The 18364-nt window shown below is 43.5% G+C and overlaps 1 protein-coding gene across 5 annotated transcripts in view; it reads left to right on the top strand.

The window, feature by feature from the left end:
- LOC107225440 (protein dead ringer) overlaps positions 1-17449 on the top strand; it is a 91485-nt gene extending 74036 nt beyond the window's left edge. Inside the window, exons 4-8 of one of the 5 annotated variants that reach the window (XM_046744559.1) lie at positions 3413-3596; positions 7015-7388; positions 12179-12509; positions 12732-12943; positions 13019-17449. In XM_046744559.1, the coding sequence (XP_046600515.1) occupies positions 3413-3596; positions 7015-7388; positions 12179-12509; positions 12732-12943; positions 13019-13170 (1253 nt within the window). In that variant the 3' untranslated portion in view covers positions 13171-17449. Of the gene's footprint in view, positions 1-3412; positions 3597-7014; positions 7389-12178; positions 12510-12731; positions 12945-13016 lie in introns of all 5 variants that reach the window. The other 4 variants (XM_046744560.1, XM_046744561.1, XM_046744563.1 and 1 more) reach the window with 4 other exon arrangements.
- Positions 17450-18364: the final 915 nt, after the last annotated feature.

Consider the following 18364-nt stretch of genomic DNA (forward strand, 5'->3'; position numbering starts at 1 on the left):
CATAGCGTATGAAACTACCGTCTAGTCTAACAAGTAGTCACGGTCCTACGCTGTTGATCGTTCTGCTAACGCCGAAAGCTCCTTCGACCCGGAGGCCCAGATCCCTCGTGTGTGTAGTGCTGTTATTACGGTATATACCGCTTTGGCGCATCGCTAGCTTGGTGGCACTATCCGTTACTTTGAATTTCGGTAACATGGAAAAAAGGTAGGGGTAATGAATGAAGAAAAAAAAAAAAAAAATTAATCGAAAAAGGAGAAGGGCCGAGGAAAGAAATAAAATGGAAATGCGGAATGGTGTGGCGAATGCGGGAATATTGCGGAGAGTTCGATATGCAGGAAAGGTCCATCCTTTTCGGACTCTTGGCGAGAGTTATTAAAGTATTAAAGTAGCAAAGTATACGGATTATTAGGATCGTTAGGATCTCTGAGGTTTATCGAGCAGATTCACCGGTCGTCACGCGAGATTCTGGGAAAAGTTGTTTCGTTCTCTGACGGTGTGTTGAGGCTGGAGCTAGTTGCCGGAGGATCGAGGGGGGCGGCCCTTGGCGTTCGACTTTGCACACAGCGGATGCCCCGCACGCTGCGCAACGCTCGCACACAACGCATAATACACACCACACACGACGACGAGGCACAGCACACGTACGCAGCGACCCAAACTCGCAAATCCGTGTTCCGATATGCGAGTGTGTCTCGGTAATAAAGGCTTCCAGCATAACCGACGATTATTAGATTGGACACTCCTCTCCGAGTCGCCCATCACAATAACCCATAAAATGCAACATTTTGTTTCGTATACCAATTACCCTCCCACCGCCTGCGAGGAGAGACGGTGCAAAGGGACCAAGAGAAAAAACGAGAACAGTACGTCCCAAAAGATTCAAAAAAGAGTAATGGAGAAAAATAAGAAATAAAGGGGGGAAAAAACCGTGCGAAATAAATAGCGTAAGAAATCGCACGACGTTACGAGCAAGCTTTCGGCCTTCGTCTCAACCCTCTCTCTCCGCACCTTTTCCTCCAGCGCGATTGTTCCGCCAGAAAGGAACACGTCGGGCGACTTGTACGAGACTTGCGAAACAAAAAACACAAGAAAAAATGGAGTCCAAAGATTCGACACTCCCGATGAACCTCCGAATCGTCCGGTTACAAAAGAATCTTGACTATTTCAGTCGAGCCAGCTAAAAAATATTCGAGCGCAGGGGTGCAATGATGCAGAGGAACAAATGCCGTTTCAACGCTGGCGCGTCATTGGACCTGCATGGATATTGGTCATAAGAAACATCATCCGCGTTTATAGGTCTGTTGACTTCAATTACTGGCATCGTAATTCTTGACATGAGAGTTATTACAAAACAATATCGATGAAGCAGGGATGTCTCGTTTTCCGCAGTATTCCTTGAAATAAACGAAAGCACGTTATCCTATCCCCGATGTGTATATTGCCAACGAAAAATAGTGTCTCGAAAGAAGTTTAATCGTCGACAGACGGTAAAATACGATTGAGTGGTTCATCCCCTGCAGTACCCAGCGTCACTGGGCACTTGCCGAAAGAGACCCACGCAGGCTGCAACGGTGCAGGTACGATCCGGTACAACGTTTGCCAGAGGAGCGAACCGCGTTAAGGTATGGAGCACACGCTGCGGTGCATTACTCTATGAGCAAAGGACATACTTTGGCGAGTTCGAAGATGCATGCAATGGCCACCGTTGGCTGGTACGGCGGCCATTATAAAAATAACTGCTGATTGGACGCCCTACCAAGAAAAGTCGTAATCGCATCCTGAAATATTCTCCCTCACTCTCTCTCTCTCTCTCTCTCTCTCTCTCTCTCTCTCTCTCTCTCTCTCTCTCGCTCTCTCTCTCTCTCGCCATCTCCTCTCCTCTTCACTCCTCTACTTTTCTTCTCCGTTTCTCCCCATCCCATCTCGCCCCACCAACGCCACCATTTGCACTCGCCGCAGCAAACAATGAGCTCGCGTTGTACAGCACCCGCCGATAAACGTTGCGTCGCGGTGTACATACACGGTAGGTAGGTATGTACGTATGCACTTGGTCACACAGTCAGATGTAATATACCTATATTCATTTGGTACCCGTACCTCCACGTCTACATAATAATATTATTATACCCACGTACACAGGCATACCGCGGGCAATCTCCGAACGTTGTATTTCGTTTCATTCGTCATTTTTGCAAGCAAGCAAATTGATAGTTCGTAAAACTTTTGTCCTCGGGATTAGCCCCTCCTTCGCCATTCCCGAGACTTCTCTCTTCATATTATATACATTATTCGTACGGATCGGGTACGTGCCTTGCGAGTGCCGCTGTATCGACAGTTAATTTGAATAGGTATAATGCCAAGTATAATATTAACGTTGCGACCAATTGAAAATTATCTCCGCGACATTATTGTCCCCCTTCTCCTCCTCCAGAATTATATTCATCAATGTACATCGTTATGATGTACACGCTTAGACCCGCCCGTAGGTACCTGTAGAGTATATTAGGTATGCATGTAGATAAGAACCTGGGCGAGCTACGAGAACGCCATGTTGCGACTGGATATGCACGTAGGTGCGCTGTGTAACCTGCATGCGATTGCCGCGGATGTTATAGGCGAGTCCTCTTCGAGTTTGTGACTTGACCTATCGGCGAGCGTACGGTTTAGCAGGGTATACCCGTGCGGTATGCGTAGGTACTCGGCGTTTACTACACATGCGTGTGTTATTACACGGCAGGTATAACGTATCGGCCTGCGTACCCCTATGTACATTGGGCCCGTGCGACAAGTAAGTATGTATATATGAATTATCCACGTACGGACGCGTCGAACGAACGCATTGCAGCTGCGGCGAACGACTCGAGCTGCACGCAGGAGCGGGACGATCCGTAGCTCCCCGTATTATAGCCGGTGTATAGACGAGCCCGCTTCGAATGGCCCTCAACCTCGCGAGGCGCGTATATCAATAATAATTGCAGGGCCAATAATCTAGACCCTGCGGATGGGGTTTTCCGTCTCGATAGCCCCAAATTGCCGGTTCCCCTACCACGGCTCCTCTGCACTTGCAAGATGGCGACCGGCGTCCTTCGTCCATGCGCTCTCTCAATGGCGGTCCGCCGCGGAGCCGCGCGCCTCCGCGATCTCCGCTCTCTCTATACCACTTACCGACGGACCTTATCACCAAGCCCTACGCGCGACACGCCGCGCGGCGCGAACCTATAAACTCCATCGATTCCCCCAAACCCGGCGGAGCTCATGATCCTATTTTCCTTAGGGTCTTGGCGTACGCTGTCGTCGTCGCGTACTATAACGGCGCACGGAACTCTGTTTCGAGTAGCTCGCTGCGGCTCCCGTATAACTTGGTGCATACGAAATATCCTACAAGAGCGGACGTTTTTCTCCCTGTTTCAGGAACACCGATCAATCGGTTACCCATCATGGCCAAGTCCGTTCTCGATCTCTACGAATTGTACAACCTGGTTATAGCCAGGGGTGGCCTGGTCGACGTTATCAATAAAAAATTATGGCAGGAAATCATCAAAGGACTTCATCTTCCGTCCAGCATCACGTCGGCAGCCTTCACCTTGCGCACACAGTAAGTACCACTCCACTACCTCGCTCATGCACGACAAGTTTATACTCATGTTCGCGGCAGGCAATATGTGCACGTGTAATACTCGACACGCGTATAACTATACATCCGGGACTCGAACGCGGATAATTTGATATGCGTACGGTGTATTATACGCATTGTATATCGAGACGTGAAATTTATATCGGCCCGCGGAATAGAGATATCGCAGCATATTATATACATATGGACAAATATATGTATACGCGTGGCAGGGAGCAGGGACGTTCATCGTGCGGGGATTGTTTGTATTTAAAACTAGCTGTCGTTGTCGATCGGAGAACGATACCGCAGAGACGATGCAGGGATGTACGCGGAGGATGGGTGTATAAGCGTTTAAAAAAAGAAAGAAGAGGGGGAGGAGGATAGAAGAAGCGCGTCCTCGAGCATTGTGTTATGAGCCGAGACTCGAACCTTTGAAACTTCAAAGCGCGGCGAATTTATATTTTTTGGCCAGCCGATGTTTGGATAGTGTTATCATCATTACCGCAGGTTTCGTGGCGGTATTTGTGTTTTTAAGATGGCGGCTTGTATCATCCGCCTTATAGGCCTCCGGAAACAAAAATATACGCGGCGGTCCCACACAAAAGCATTGGGAGCACATAATATTAATGTTGGCCCTTCTGGCAACACTCAAAAACCATCTTGTTTAATCTATACAACGTCTTCGCCTCTGTTCACCACCGGCTCCTCGCAACTACGACCGAACGCACTTTCCTGCCCCGAGGGGTCACGTCGATTGACCGCATCAACTTGTCCCGTACCTACCCACAGCTCCTTCGTTAATTCGTTCGCAGCGTCGATTATATAATACATAGTATGTATAGTATATCTACCTGCATGCATACAGAATATACGCTTTAGGATCGACGCGCGCGTGTGTATATATGTTTACGAATATACGTACGGTGTCAAGTGCAGTGGATATTCGTTGATCACTTCGAACATTATACCCATAAACTGGCGCACGGGACATCAAGTAAGTCGTTTGAAGTGCAGTTATCGAAATCGCGGCACGCGACTACAACAATTTCCGTTCGTTATGTACCATGGTTCTTTTTCGTTTTACCCTCCTATCCATCCCCCTGTCCTCGCATCCTCCGTCTTTCTTTTCTCCTCCTTCCCCCACACTTCCCCTCCTCTACTAGCTCCGCGACATCATCTGCGTCCGAGCTCACAGGAATACCTACTTTCACGTTTTGACAATGGTAAATTTAGCAAGAGTATCGTTCGCCGACCCGGCATCGCATTCAGGTTACCAAATCTGACAGGCTACGGACGTTAATATAATGATTAACGATCATCCGATGAGACAGTCGATTTAATTTAACAGTCGACGCGCAGACAGACGAGACTTTGACAGTTTCTGGCCTGGAATGTGGCTATATTTCTTGCCGTCTTTACACGGTCAACGCGGACCGTTGCCGAGGTTAATATGCGCGCGTACGCAAATCGGTCATCTAAACTCATTCTAGTACAATTGCTGCGGTCGAGATGAATTTCAAAGGCTGCAAAGGGCTCGGGTCCCGTTCGTTTTCTCTTTCTTTCGCTATTTCGAGCCTCCTGCATATCCCCTACGTGTTACCATACCGCATCTACGCACCGCATACGCCGAAAATGACGTCGCGGGCGATTGCGCCGAAGAAAGAATAAGAAGTTCGTTCCAACAAGGTAGACGAGTCTGAAACGGCCTTACCTACGTGCTCGTATCGGTGCAAAAATGTTCGGTTAGAAAATGAGGGACTGCCCACTGAGATTTCTCGTCTCTTCTCGCCGTCGCTCGCCGTTTCTGCAATGTCCAGCGAGAGATTTCCCGGTGCACAGTGACTCGGTAGAAAATGTCTTTTTAACGAAAAGGTGGCGTGCTTTATACGCCCAGCGGTGTAGACTTTGGCCGATGTTTACCCAGAGGTATTGCGGATACGACACGGCGAGCAGTCCGCGGCATATCGGCACAAGCGGAGCAGCTAGCTGTATGCGCGGACGAAAGAGCCAGCGTGAATTTGATTATCGCCCGGAAAGAGAGATTTATGTCTTTTCGACGCACACAAACGCGCGGCTGCACTCCGCGAACCGACGAGTCAACGGATACGCTCGCGCTCGCTCGCGCGCCGTCAGTCTGCCAGACAATCGTAAAAACGAAACGATGCTTCGCGAATTACAGGCCACGTTTATGTTGCGACTGCATAGGCACGCAGCACTTCGGGCACGACGATCGATCGACCGACCGTACCTGGATGAAATAAATAAGAAACAGCGTTATATACATATATATACACCTATATGTAACATACCTTTTACACGTCTATCAGCTATATGTTTAATAGCGTGTGTGTGTATATATTTGTTTTTTTGTCGTGGATGTGTAGCGTCGAAGGCGTCTCACATACCACCGTCAGGTATACATGGATAGATATTTGTCGGAGGTGGATAATTATTTCAATCAATTTTCGACGGTAAGTTGCGTAAGTACGGCACACGCTGAACGGCCCTGCATAATGCATCGTCATTCGAGCTACAGCAAATCCTCTACCGGTTTGTATAAAATTTGATTACACCTTTAAGAAGCATATTTTTGAAATTCGTTTGTTAAGCAGGAGAGATCGGAGGAAAATTTAGCAGGTCCGAAATTCGTGTGAAAAGTAAAATTTTTTCCTCGATTTAGCACAAGTGAACAGGAAAATATCATTTTACGCTCTTTCCTCAAGTGTCCCACTTCACCCCGGTCTTCACTACTTGCACCTTCGAGCGCAACAATCATTAATGAAGATAAAGTTGAATGAATAATTCCTGCCGGTAGGTACCCCTGCTTCTCCCCTGCACGAAATGTTTTTCCGAAATGTGAAATAGGTATATTCGATGCTTGCGAGTGAACGGGAATAGAAAAATTTCATTTGGATAATCAAAAAGACATGTTCTTTTTCTGAATGCTTCACTTTGCCCCGATCTCCCTTACGCATACGCTTGGAATCGCAGTTTGATCGGAGCTGAGTTTTCGAAAAGCTGAATTTCCGTACAGTTCCGAAACAGCAGATTTCGGATTGCAGCTTGCGATGCCCAACGACACGCGGTTCTTGTTCTCTGATTTCGTACCGCGCTTTCACGCAAGCTCGTTAAAGTGAATTCGAAACGTCCGGCTTCCCGGCGTAGAAGCCCTTTCCTTCAATTTAAGGTCCAGCGGAACGAGGCGCGCGTCGAAAAATTTCCGCGGAAAATGATTCCTCTGTCGCGTCGGCGCGTAAATCACCCGTTGTCCAGTACCTGCGTGTATCGTGTATTAAACACCTTTTGCAAGAAGTGCCTAACGCCGAGTAGGTTTCTCCTCGCGTCGGGCGCAATTAAACACGAATCAAGCCTAACGACAAGTCGGCCGACGTTTCAGGTACATGAAGTATCTCTACCCGTACGAGTGCGAAAAGAGGCGGCTGTCAACCCCAACTGAGCTCCAGGCGGCGATCGACGGTAACCGGAGAGAAGGCCGAAGGAGCAGCTACGGGGCGTACGCGGGTGCCGGCGGACCCGGGGAATCGATGGTGCGGGCGAGTACGCATACCCCTAGCTCGTTGTCCCTGCACGCCCAAATGTCACCATTGTCCCTGGTTACGGCCGTGGCGGCCGGTGGTCAGCACCACGTGCCCCAGTCTCTGGTGAACGGAACTGGCGCCCACGCGACGATGACCCATCATCCCCATCATCCGCAACATCCGCAAGGGCCGCTTGGTCAGCCCCTCAACGCCGGTAAGTGGATTTTGCAAAGTGAGTACGCTGTTCTAAATTTCTTTTGTAAATTTACTAAAAATGTATGGGAAGCATTATTCGCGTTCGGTATTGGGAATTTACTGTGCATGTGATAAGCGATTTTACTATTAGTAATTGGGTGGTTAGTAATTAGTAGGAGTATTTGGTAAAATTGCTAAACATCAGTGCGACAAATATCGCAAACTTGGATATCGTTACGCGATTTATCGATAAGCTGCAAATTCGATACAGGAATTTTGAATTACACTTTGTTAAATTTACTATACGAGTTTAATAACTCTATGGTAACTGCGTACTAAAACTGTGAAGTAAAGAGATCCATAAAAAAAAAAAAACACGATTTGATAATTGATATCATTGACTTTTTGTGAGCACAGACATCATTTTAATAACTTATCGGCAACTCTACTCGATGAAAACGCATTTCGTATCGATTAGAAGGCATCGCAGCATTATTTTTTCTTGCCCGGGTTCGAACCTTGTTCGCTTGCAATGTTCGGATTAGTATGATCATACGCCCTTGCCTATAACTACGCCGAAATACCGTACGGAAAATCATGACTTCGTTTCATTCGCAATACAATGGACCGGTCGTGACACGGACGTGACAAATAATTCGGTCAATGACAGCTTGTGAATAAGATATCTTAAAAATTTCTACTCGCAATACAATTTCGAATGAATTGACGAGCACAGCTACTACCTACTAGCCAAATTCACTTAATTTTCAGAACGTGACAGTAAATTAACGGTGTAATTGTAACAAGTTTAAAATCTGATTACTAATTCCAAGATTTACATGGTAATTTTTTACGCGTTGCTCGAATCTGATACCGTGTCAGGGATTTCGTATGAAATTTATACTTGCGCAAGTTGAGTAGATACAGAAGAAAATTCCGTAATTCCCAAAGATTGTTGGGAAACTCTTCAAATACAGTACGTTGGAACATTTCAGAATTCGGTTTCAGGAAATTCGACATCAGACTACGGCGGAATTTAAAGTCCACACGAGTGACTTTTGAATCTATAGTTATGGGGCATTCGACAATGTAGAGTAAAATTAATGGAGATGTACATTGTTTCCTTTTGCCACAATATATTTTCAATTTTAACAGACTCTTATCGAATTTCTTATCGTAAATTCCAAATGCCGCACAGTAAAAGTGTAGTAAACTTAAAAATATAAAAAATTTACCACAACAATGTGATAAATTCAATATTCGCTTTTGCATATTTCTAAGCAAGAAGCAGCAAAGTTAAGAAAATTTATTGCAAATTAAATGAGAATGCCGAGTTGCTCGCTTTCAAGCAACAAATTTTTACTTTTTGCCAGACGTTTGTATACCGGATGTGTGGCAAACTTGCGAATATTCTTAACAGTGTACCCGATCAATGTCTACGGCGGGTAAGAAGACCGACGTAGGTATATTAGGTAATACGGCGCGTACTCGTGCGGTGGTTGGTTCTGAAACAGAATCAGTTCCCGGGGTGCTGATTCGGATTTTCATTGCGGTACGGACCGGTATACGTATCACAGAGCCTCTACACGCTGCGCGGATGCCGCGATGGTTCGAAGCGGTGTACAATACCGATCCAACTTGGTTACCGTAAGACGGTACGCGTAGAAACACCAATTCCGCTGCAGGATGAATCCGCGGTGTCGGACCTGTAGGTTGCGATTGAGTTGAATTGAATTGAATTGAATTGAATTGAATTGAATTGAATTGAATGGAATTACCGAACGGCTGGGGCTACACCCGTTTGGGGATGGATGTCGCGTCAGGTAGGTTGAGGGGCGGACGAGGGGGCGCGGAACGACCCCGGTGAACCGCGAGTGAACAGGGTGATTCGGAGTTTGGTAGCCGGGGCCAGCTGGAATGCTCGTTAGCGGGAGTCATCCATTAGCGCCTGTCTCCCGGGGGATCTTACAATCAATTACGCCTCCTCCGCTCGCATCATCATCATCTCCGGGGAGGCCCGAACCTCGCAGCCTTAACTACCGATTTAAAATAAACCCCGCTTTCGTGGAGTCTGAGATATTATTATAATACGGATTGTGTTCTAAAACTAGGTCCTCGCCCGTCACCAGCCCGTTAGTCATTTGTTTGCGCGACTGCTTTGATGCTCCTACACGGCGAGTCCGCGTCCTATTATAATATATAAAATCGGTGTACCTACCTATCATGCGACGTAGTAATTAATACCTGGATGATGTCGTTTTAATTAGTACTAGCCGCGATTGATCACCCCGTCAGCTACGTAACCGTTATCCAGCCGCCTCGTGGGTGTATCCGTTTAGCATCACCTCGTGCCCTCGGACTGAACACCTCCGTAATTCACGAGCACCCGTGCAACTCCTATACGGGTCTCTCATGCCCGAAACCCCGTGTCTGTCCGACTGTTTCCACATACCGATGTCGGGTACTCACAGCGCAATATCGCGTATGCAGGCTACCTACTCGCAGCTTACGCGTAGTGACGCACGGTGCCCTGTAAGCATAGTGAATGGGACAGACGGAAAGGATTCATCTCCCTCGCGGTACCGTACACCTATACACCGAACTATTTCGTGAAAGATTTCCGTGCATTTCCTTCCCGTGCACCCCGCTCATTTGTCGTTGACGGGCCGAGCCCGGGGCAACCAGTCAAATAAACAATTTCCCATCCACCCAAGTTCGAGGCACTCTCTATACGCGTCGGGATAGAGCGAGAAAAATGGAGCGGTGCCAATCAACGGAACGATGTTAATTTAGTATCGAACGGTATGTACATACCTACGGCACAAAAGCCTTCTTCACGCTCGCCGGGAAGGACCGTCGCCGCGTCGGCAAGCTGTGAGAGTACGGAAAAACAGGAGACGGGCAAACTGCCGCTTGATTATACCGTATAAGCGAATGATTCAGGACGCTCGCAGACCTTGCCGCAATATAGCTAACGATGAGCGCTCAAAAGTGACGGCTCGATCTAATGAAAGTCATTTTCAACTTTTAGTTATTTGCACGGGTAGGTGGCGAGCAATTATGTACCATCCACCATGAGATGAAGAAGTTCCAGAGATAAAAGCTGGAATACGTACGGCTTCCCAATGTATGAAACCTGCCTGGTCCGATGGTTTTTCGTAATCTCACCCATTATACCGTTTTAGTCCGATAGTATACATATATGTCCATAGTCATAGCCGTCCAGGCTCCGGTGCTTCCGTTCAACCGAAACAGAAAAACAACGAGCTTTCTTGATTAGTAAGAATGTCGCTACAGCACACACCGAGGAGAGAGAAAATAATTTCCGAAGCTCAAATGAATTTTGTTTCCTATTTGTTTGCGACGTTTTAATTTTTTTTTAAACACTTGTAATAATCATTTCGCGATGCCCGCGGTAGGGGTTATAGAGGGATGCGTACTGAAGATTCGTATCAAATTTGAAGTCAATCGGGTCGATAGAACTCGAGATTTTGCATCAGCCAGGTTGAAAAATGTAGTTTTGTGATAAACGCATTTGAAGTTTAATGCTTCGACCTCGGTTTTTAGGCTTACTTCTGTATCAGCTGAAATGTGAATTTTTCTTTTCGTTGATCGGCGATTCCCGGGCATATCGGAAGCCTTTTCCCGCATTAGCAGAATCCTTGAAGAACCATTTTTCTAGCTTTAAACCCGATAAATCTATTGCGGCGGACACCGAACGGTCGTACATCGTTTCGCTCAAGTGCTCGTAACTTTTTTAATTTTTGGAAATTTTGCGTCGGGTTCGAGCCAAAATATTCGTAAAAGGTGTAGCTATAATAATAGGCGGTAGAAAAATGAGTCGATTTCTCCGAGTTTCCATACCAGAATACACTCTTAACCTACGCGATTCGTTTACGTTTTCGATCAGAGTTCGTACGCACAGGGAAAACCTGGAAAAGCGGCAAAATTCAGGGAATTTCGTAAATAAGACTGGAATTTTGAATCTGTCGAAGAGATAAACTTGTTCTTATACAAAGTACCATCGATCTTGAAGAAAAAAATGATAGCACTCGAAAATTTTGTCTCGTTGTGCCACTTCGTGCATTCTGTAACGTATATTACTTAACATCGAACCCAAATTTTAATATGATGAGTAGGAATTCTCGACCTCGTATATAATCTGTTATTGAATCTTGGTGATCGGTCTATTATGTAAACGTATTTTTAGTTAACGTTTCGGCCCGGATATGGGCCCTCCTCAGAACGATTTATTTATTTAACTGTCAAGAACAACAAACATTTTTTTTTTACAATAGAAGTACAATCAGGCATTAAATGTTACAGATGTAATACTCTTAGGGTTATTATAAATTATTGGTAAGTGAGTACAAGTTGTTGTTCTTGACAGTTAAATAAATAAATCGTTCTGAGGAGGGCCCATATCCGGGCCGAAACGTTAACTAAAAATACGTTTACATAATTGACCGATCACCAAGATTCAATAACAGTTAACATCGAACCCCCTTGAGTTTTTTTCTTACGGAAAATCTCAGGTTATTTTTTGTAAATTGATAGTCAGACAGTAAGACAGTTACTAGGTAATATTAATTAAAGGTATTGGTATTAGTGTGTAAATAAAATTGTCGTTAATCAGCGTCATGTTTCTTGAAAGATTATTGGAAAAATCCTATTTTCAGGCTGGAATACAGGTAGCTGTAAAAGTCGGGGAATGTCAGATTTCAAAAAGCGTACAAACTCGCTGCCCGTTCTTGTAATAATGTGGGTAAAGAACGACACCTTGCGCCAAACGCAAACGCCGGGTGAAAGTTTTGTTTCCGGTTCCAGGACCAATGCCGGGAACGTCGGATTTCGAGGCTCGCATGGTCGAGTACGTAAAACTCTTGCAGAAGGAGCTGCACAACCCCGGTACCGGAACACCACCTCCGATGATTCACAGACAAGGAAGCGCCTCGCCACCCCCATCCCCGTCGACCCGTGAGGCTGCTCTGAACGCCCTGGAGTTGTCTCGAATGACCTTGTGGAACATTTACAACAACAACTCCCTATATCCGGGGGTTAGTCACCAGCAGTCTCACTCGCCGCCAGCTAGACATTCCCCTGTCCCGCCAGCCGCCAGTCCCGAACCGCAGAGGGAAGCTCTTGACCTGGGCCTGAGGTAAGCCTGAAATTGACGCCGCAGCCTCGTACCGTCAAAGACTAGCGACTGTACGGGAGAAAGATCGATTTTATAAGAGGCGGCAACCACCTCGAGACATCGCATAATGTATTATATCGATCTATTATATGTTAGATGCCCTATACCTATGCGCAGGTATTCTGTACAATGTCCCGCTATTTCCAACAAATTACATCTTGTTATTTTCGCACATTGTCGCAGATCCTCGCCGATATCTTCACCCGCGGTAAGAAGCAGTCCTCCGGAATCCAGTGGCACGCCGGTACCGGCGAAAAGAGACCACGACGTCGAAGGGATGCTGTTAGGGGCACCGCCGGCCAAGCGATTAATGACCGAAGAAGATGCCTGTGCTTCCGACAAGGCGGTCTCCACGGGACTCGTAGGGGCACATATTAAAATTGACAATAGAGGAGGTACGGGCCGATCGAGGCAGCGGCTTCGCCCTTTTTATTTCCCATTTTACTAATCTTCTAATCGCATTTAATCAGCAGACGGACGCAGCGGTGAAAATTCGTTGGTGGTCAGCATGGAGTTGAACGGGGTAATGTATCAGGGTGTTCTTTTCGCCCAAACCGACAACACGACGCCCGGAGCTACCGCAGCAAACAAGACTAAAGACACGAAACTTACGACATTTTAAACTACGTAATTTCGTTAAGTAACGGCTTACAATTGGACTTATATCTATCGTCTATGCATGCGAACGTGCCCCACGGTCGTAAATAAATCTCGCATGTGAGGTGTGGATGTGTGCACATTACGGAAAGTGTTGCGGACACGATTGTGAGATTTTAATCTACATCTCGATATAATTAAAATTCTGAGGGATCCGCTGTAAGTGCTTGGCCAGATAGAATTAAGCGGCTTTGTTTTTTCTTCTCATTCCTATTAGCACGAGTGTACCGTGGATCGCCTATTTGTTGTAATGTGAGATTTATATATGATGATTTCGGGCTTCGTTCCACCACAGGTGCGTGTAATAAAACTCTATTTTGGATCAGACGCGTCGTGTTTAGCTGTTGCATGGCGTGCATCATCTCTGTGCGTGTGTGTGTGTGTGTGTGTGTGTGTGCGCGCGTGTGTGTTTGTGTGAGCGCGCGTGTGTGTGTGCGTGCAATGACATTATTCTTTATCGCGAATGAATCGAGTACTAGATATATCTTGCTGGATCGCGTACATTTGGCGGCAGGTGGAGCATGAGATGTTATTTTCAGAAAAGAAAAGGACAAACGTAACGCAGATTTTCGTAGTTTAGAGTTTACCAAGTAGCTTTCAGAGTCATAAAGACTACAGGAATGTCTGCATCGTGGACTGACCGCAATGCGGACGTTTGTGTAAATGCCACCGCATACGTATCCACTAGACTGGTGTCAAAGGTGTCAAAGGTGTCAAAATCAAAAATTCATGACGGAGCCTGTTTAATTGGTACCAAATGGTGAAAAAAAAATTCCCTCATTTTTTCAGATTTTCATTACATCCCCCTAGTCTCCCTGTTTAAGCGGAAAGTTTCGAATTATCAAAAACTATGCTCATCCGCTAGATTTTGTACTGAATTTTACTTCAAAGTTGTTCGTAGGCAAGAAAAACCGTAATCTCGAATATTCAATGAGATTTACCTTGTTTTCGGTGAAAAAAAATATCGTTTTGTCAATCAGATATAATCTGAAGAAAAGAAAAATTAAAACGAAACACTAGCGTTCATTTAGTCAGCACTATAACGGAATAACCCACCTGGCAACACAATGTAATATCACAGTCGATGGCATGCAAGTATTCAGGTGATTTTTTTACTGAATCCGATCACTTGTCATCGTCAAAAAAAAAAAAAAAAAAATATAACGTATTAACGTAGGAAACGCTGCTCATGGCATGCCCCATTTGTGATTTTTTTAGTTTTCACTGAAAAGAAGATGAATCTCATAGAATATTCCAGAATATGAAGTTTCCTTTACCTACGAACAAACCTTGAAATAAAATTCTGTACGAAATATAGCGAATGAGCATATTTTCGAATAATTTGAAATTACGCCCCTTCATGAATTTCTTTTTCGACCCCACATGTACAAGGACCACCACCCGCGCCATATGCACGTATCGCACATAGGAAAAGTCCAGACAAAAATTCAATTTTACGAACGCGCATACGCTGTATTCGAAGGAATACGGTAAATAAGAAACGGCAAGTATTGGGCAACGATTTTGGCCCAGCTTGGATCTACAAATTATAGGTGTGCCAGTTTTATTTTTAAGTATTTGCGAATAAACAGCGATGGCACGATTGCAGAATGAATGGTATTATACGTAACGGTTAGGATCTTCTTTTTAAGCTTCGATATACTATATTAGGCTTGGTAAATATACATGCATACAGTATAACATACACCTATATTATATGCATTGTATGGTAACAAAAATATGTATATATATACCTATATACGTGCATCAATATATAATTTTTTTTTTTAACCACTGCGGATCGCTGAACCAAAATCTCTAACTTATTTATTGTCTTGAATTCTTTTTCTTTTGAATAGCATGCACTCGATAAAAATCATTTTTACCGCATCGCAGCTTCTCAGTCATCCGAAAATTAAAATATAGGTTGTATACACATACATTTGTATGCATATCTCTCTCTCTCTCTCTCTCTCTCTCTCTCTCTCTCTCTCTCTCTCTCTCTCTCTCTCTCTCTCTCTCTCTTTTAAATAACGTATTGTGTTTTTATTTCTCATCTGTCACCTTTTTACTACTTTTTTCTCCGACTTCCAAGCTACAAAATATGATGGAGGTGCGGTCTTTGTCGCTGGGTCGTTTGTATATAGAATATACCTGATCATTATTGTACATCCGTAATGGTATAGAAACTAACTTGGAACAACGAATCTCAAATATTATATTATCGTGTGTATAATTTATGTGGAACTGTAAAAGGTAAACGAATTTGTTCAGCATTCAAATTGAATCAACTCCAGTCTTTTAACACTTTTAATCTTACATGCAGTAAAATTTAAATCCCTATCATGAGTCTCCCGTAATTTTTTTTCCACTGCCTCTGTATCCCGTCAACTGGAAAACTTACGTACCATTCTTAATTCACGCGTGTAAATGTTCAGGAGATGGTTTTATTTATTTATTTTTTTTTTTTTTTTTTGCATCTCCCCTTAACCACTCGTTCTACTCAATGACTTTCGTTATCGTCGCCTTTTACTCTTCCAACTCATAGCGCGCATACCACACACATAATGTATAATTCTGTAACGTCAATCTAGAAGTTTCTTATAACTATACATAGGTACCCACTATGTAATACGAGAAACGATGTTAACAATTATGTGCTCGAAAATTTATGCAGTATAAATTATGAAACGAAGGATGAATCATTTCTTTAGTCATAGTTAATAGTATACATGTATGCATACATTATAAATATACTTATTAATTGATAGTTATCAACACATGATATATAGTAGTGGTAAAAAACTTGGATTAGTATTAGGAAATTTCAAATTGCCAGTTGAAAGTTGATTAAAGATTGGAAGGCAATGGAGAGTAGTAATGGTTTCCTTTCCAGTTTGTTACATAAAAGAACAGAAATATTTTATTGTTTATAGCTTGAAGATTAGCCAAAAAGACTGTTATATAAGATGAATAATAATTTAGATATTGATTATGATAATTATAGTTATTATTTTTATTCTTGTTCTCATCATTAACCTTATTATTATGACTATTGTTACTATTACACTACCATAATTAAGATAATTATTCATTATTTTAGTATTCTCACAAAAACGTATCCGAGGTTGTATCAAAATCATTAAAGAGCCACATAATTCTTTATCTAGCAGCGTGTAATAATAATGGGTGATTATGAAAAGAAAAAATACAAAAAAAAAAACAAAAAAAAAAAAAAAAAATTTAATAAAAAAACATAGTCGTTATCTCGCTTCACATGCATTGCATATGAGTAATTGTTGACAAATCTTAAATCTTGGAATACTCGGATTGAACGGTACAAAGCGTTGAATTGCAACAAGATAGATGTAATTATGTTGATGAGAAATAATCGATGGATAGAGAATTAATATTGATAATGTTTGAAAAAGAGGCATATCCTCGGTCTTTGAAAGTTGTCAATATGAGGCGGAAAAGGTTCATGGTAAGGTAAATCGAAGAAGGAAGGAATGAAAACAAGTAAAGAAATCGAGAAACTGTAAGGTTTTGTTCTTATGCTAACGGTGTGCTTTTCAATGGAGTATATGTACATAGTTGTTGCGCGAGTCAGGTCAAAAGTGACTTGAGAACCGTTTAATAAACCTGAAACACTTACACTAAATGACAAACTAACGAAGCGTGAGACGTGGATGATCGAAGTGTGCTATTACATTACAGGCACGCTACACTCGGCGAGGGTGCAACTTATTTCACGGACAGTTCCAATTTCAAATCCCCGTCCGATCAATCGACAGGATAATACCTGCCCCAGTCGCCTTGCAGGATTCAACCCTACTGGGTGCCCTTACGCACCGGCCGTTAGATATTCGTACGAGCCAACAGCCGACATTCGATTATTTCGTATGAATGTCATCTGGCAAGAGACTTGAATGGTGTTTGCTAATTATTTAAGAAACCGTAGCTGCATTCGCAACGCGGCTGTATTGTATGCTACGATTGACGTGATACAACGAGAAGGTACATTCAATCGCGAACCCACCATAGCATACCACAACTTCACAACGCATATCTACATAATATTACGTATATTGTAAACGTTGTACATATATTATATCATCATTACTATAAAGAAACTAAACTTATGACATTTTAAACTACGTAGTTTCGTTAAGTAGCGGCTTAGATGTATGTAATCTATATGTAAACGTGCCCCACGATCGTAAATAAAGTCAACATTACTTTTACTTGGACGTGCATATTACCGAACCTGTTACGGACATGATTATGAGATTTGTATCCCAATAATTAACATTTGGAGGAATCTACTATAAGTGCTTGGCTATGGACTGTTGTTTTACTTCATTCTTATTTGAAATAGCGTACCGTACCGAATGGGTATTTAGTTTTCACATCTCTGAAGATTGCAGAATAGTTATTATGGAGAGTAACGCTGGTGAAACATTTGCGTTAAAATAATTGTGAACATCCAGTCATAGAAATGGATATTTGCTCAAATTGTATTATTTGCGATTGCTTTGACGTATTGTGTTTTTGACATTATCCCATATACTACTCGTCGAGTGTTTCTCAATTCCAGATAAATAACGTAACTGTCATAAAATTCTTTAAACAACGTCTCTGTAGCTATGGGAATATATATTCTTGGGCGCCATTGAAAATATTTTGCAACAACTCGAATGAATACGATAAAATATGGTCAGCGAGATTACGAAACGTCCAGTATGGAAATGAAGCACAAACTTGATTGCTTAACATCCTGTACATTACTTACGTATTAACAATAGCCTTATAATACAGGTTCTTTGTAACCAACTGTGGCCTGGTCGTGCATATCGCATAATTTGATGGCTGATTTGTCACAGGTAACTGAATACCATCCTACACGTCCAGTGAATTTTTACTCGGAAGCATCACTAGGCAATGCCATTCAATTCATTTCTCATCCACCTGATTGGAGTTGGGATCTTGCGATCTATGCAACTTCTCCAATATTATTAAGCTCAGCGATCCATTTAAATGAACGAGGAGCCTCTTTTAATCTCAAGATCGGAAATTAGGCTTGAAAGTATTGATGAAAATTGATGAATTACTTTCAATATTCTTCCTACAAGATTGCACACCAGTTTTGACATTTTTTC

The sequence above is a fragment of the Neodiprion lecontei genome, chromosome 7 (assembly GCF_021901455.1).
Source record: "Neodiprion lecontei isolate iyNeoLeco1 chromosome 7, iyNeoLeco1.1, whole genome shotgun sequence".
In the NCBI taxonomy this organism is placed as follows: domain Eukaryota; kingdom Metazoa; phylum Arthropoda; class Insecta; order Hymenoptera; family Diprionidae; genus Neodiprion; species Neodiprion lecontei.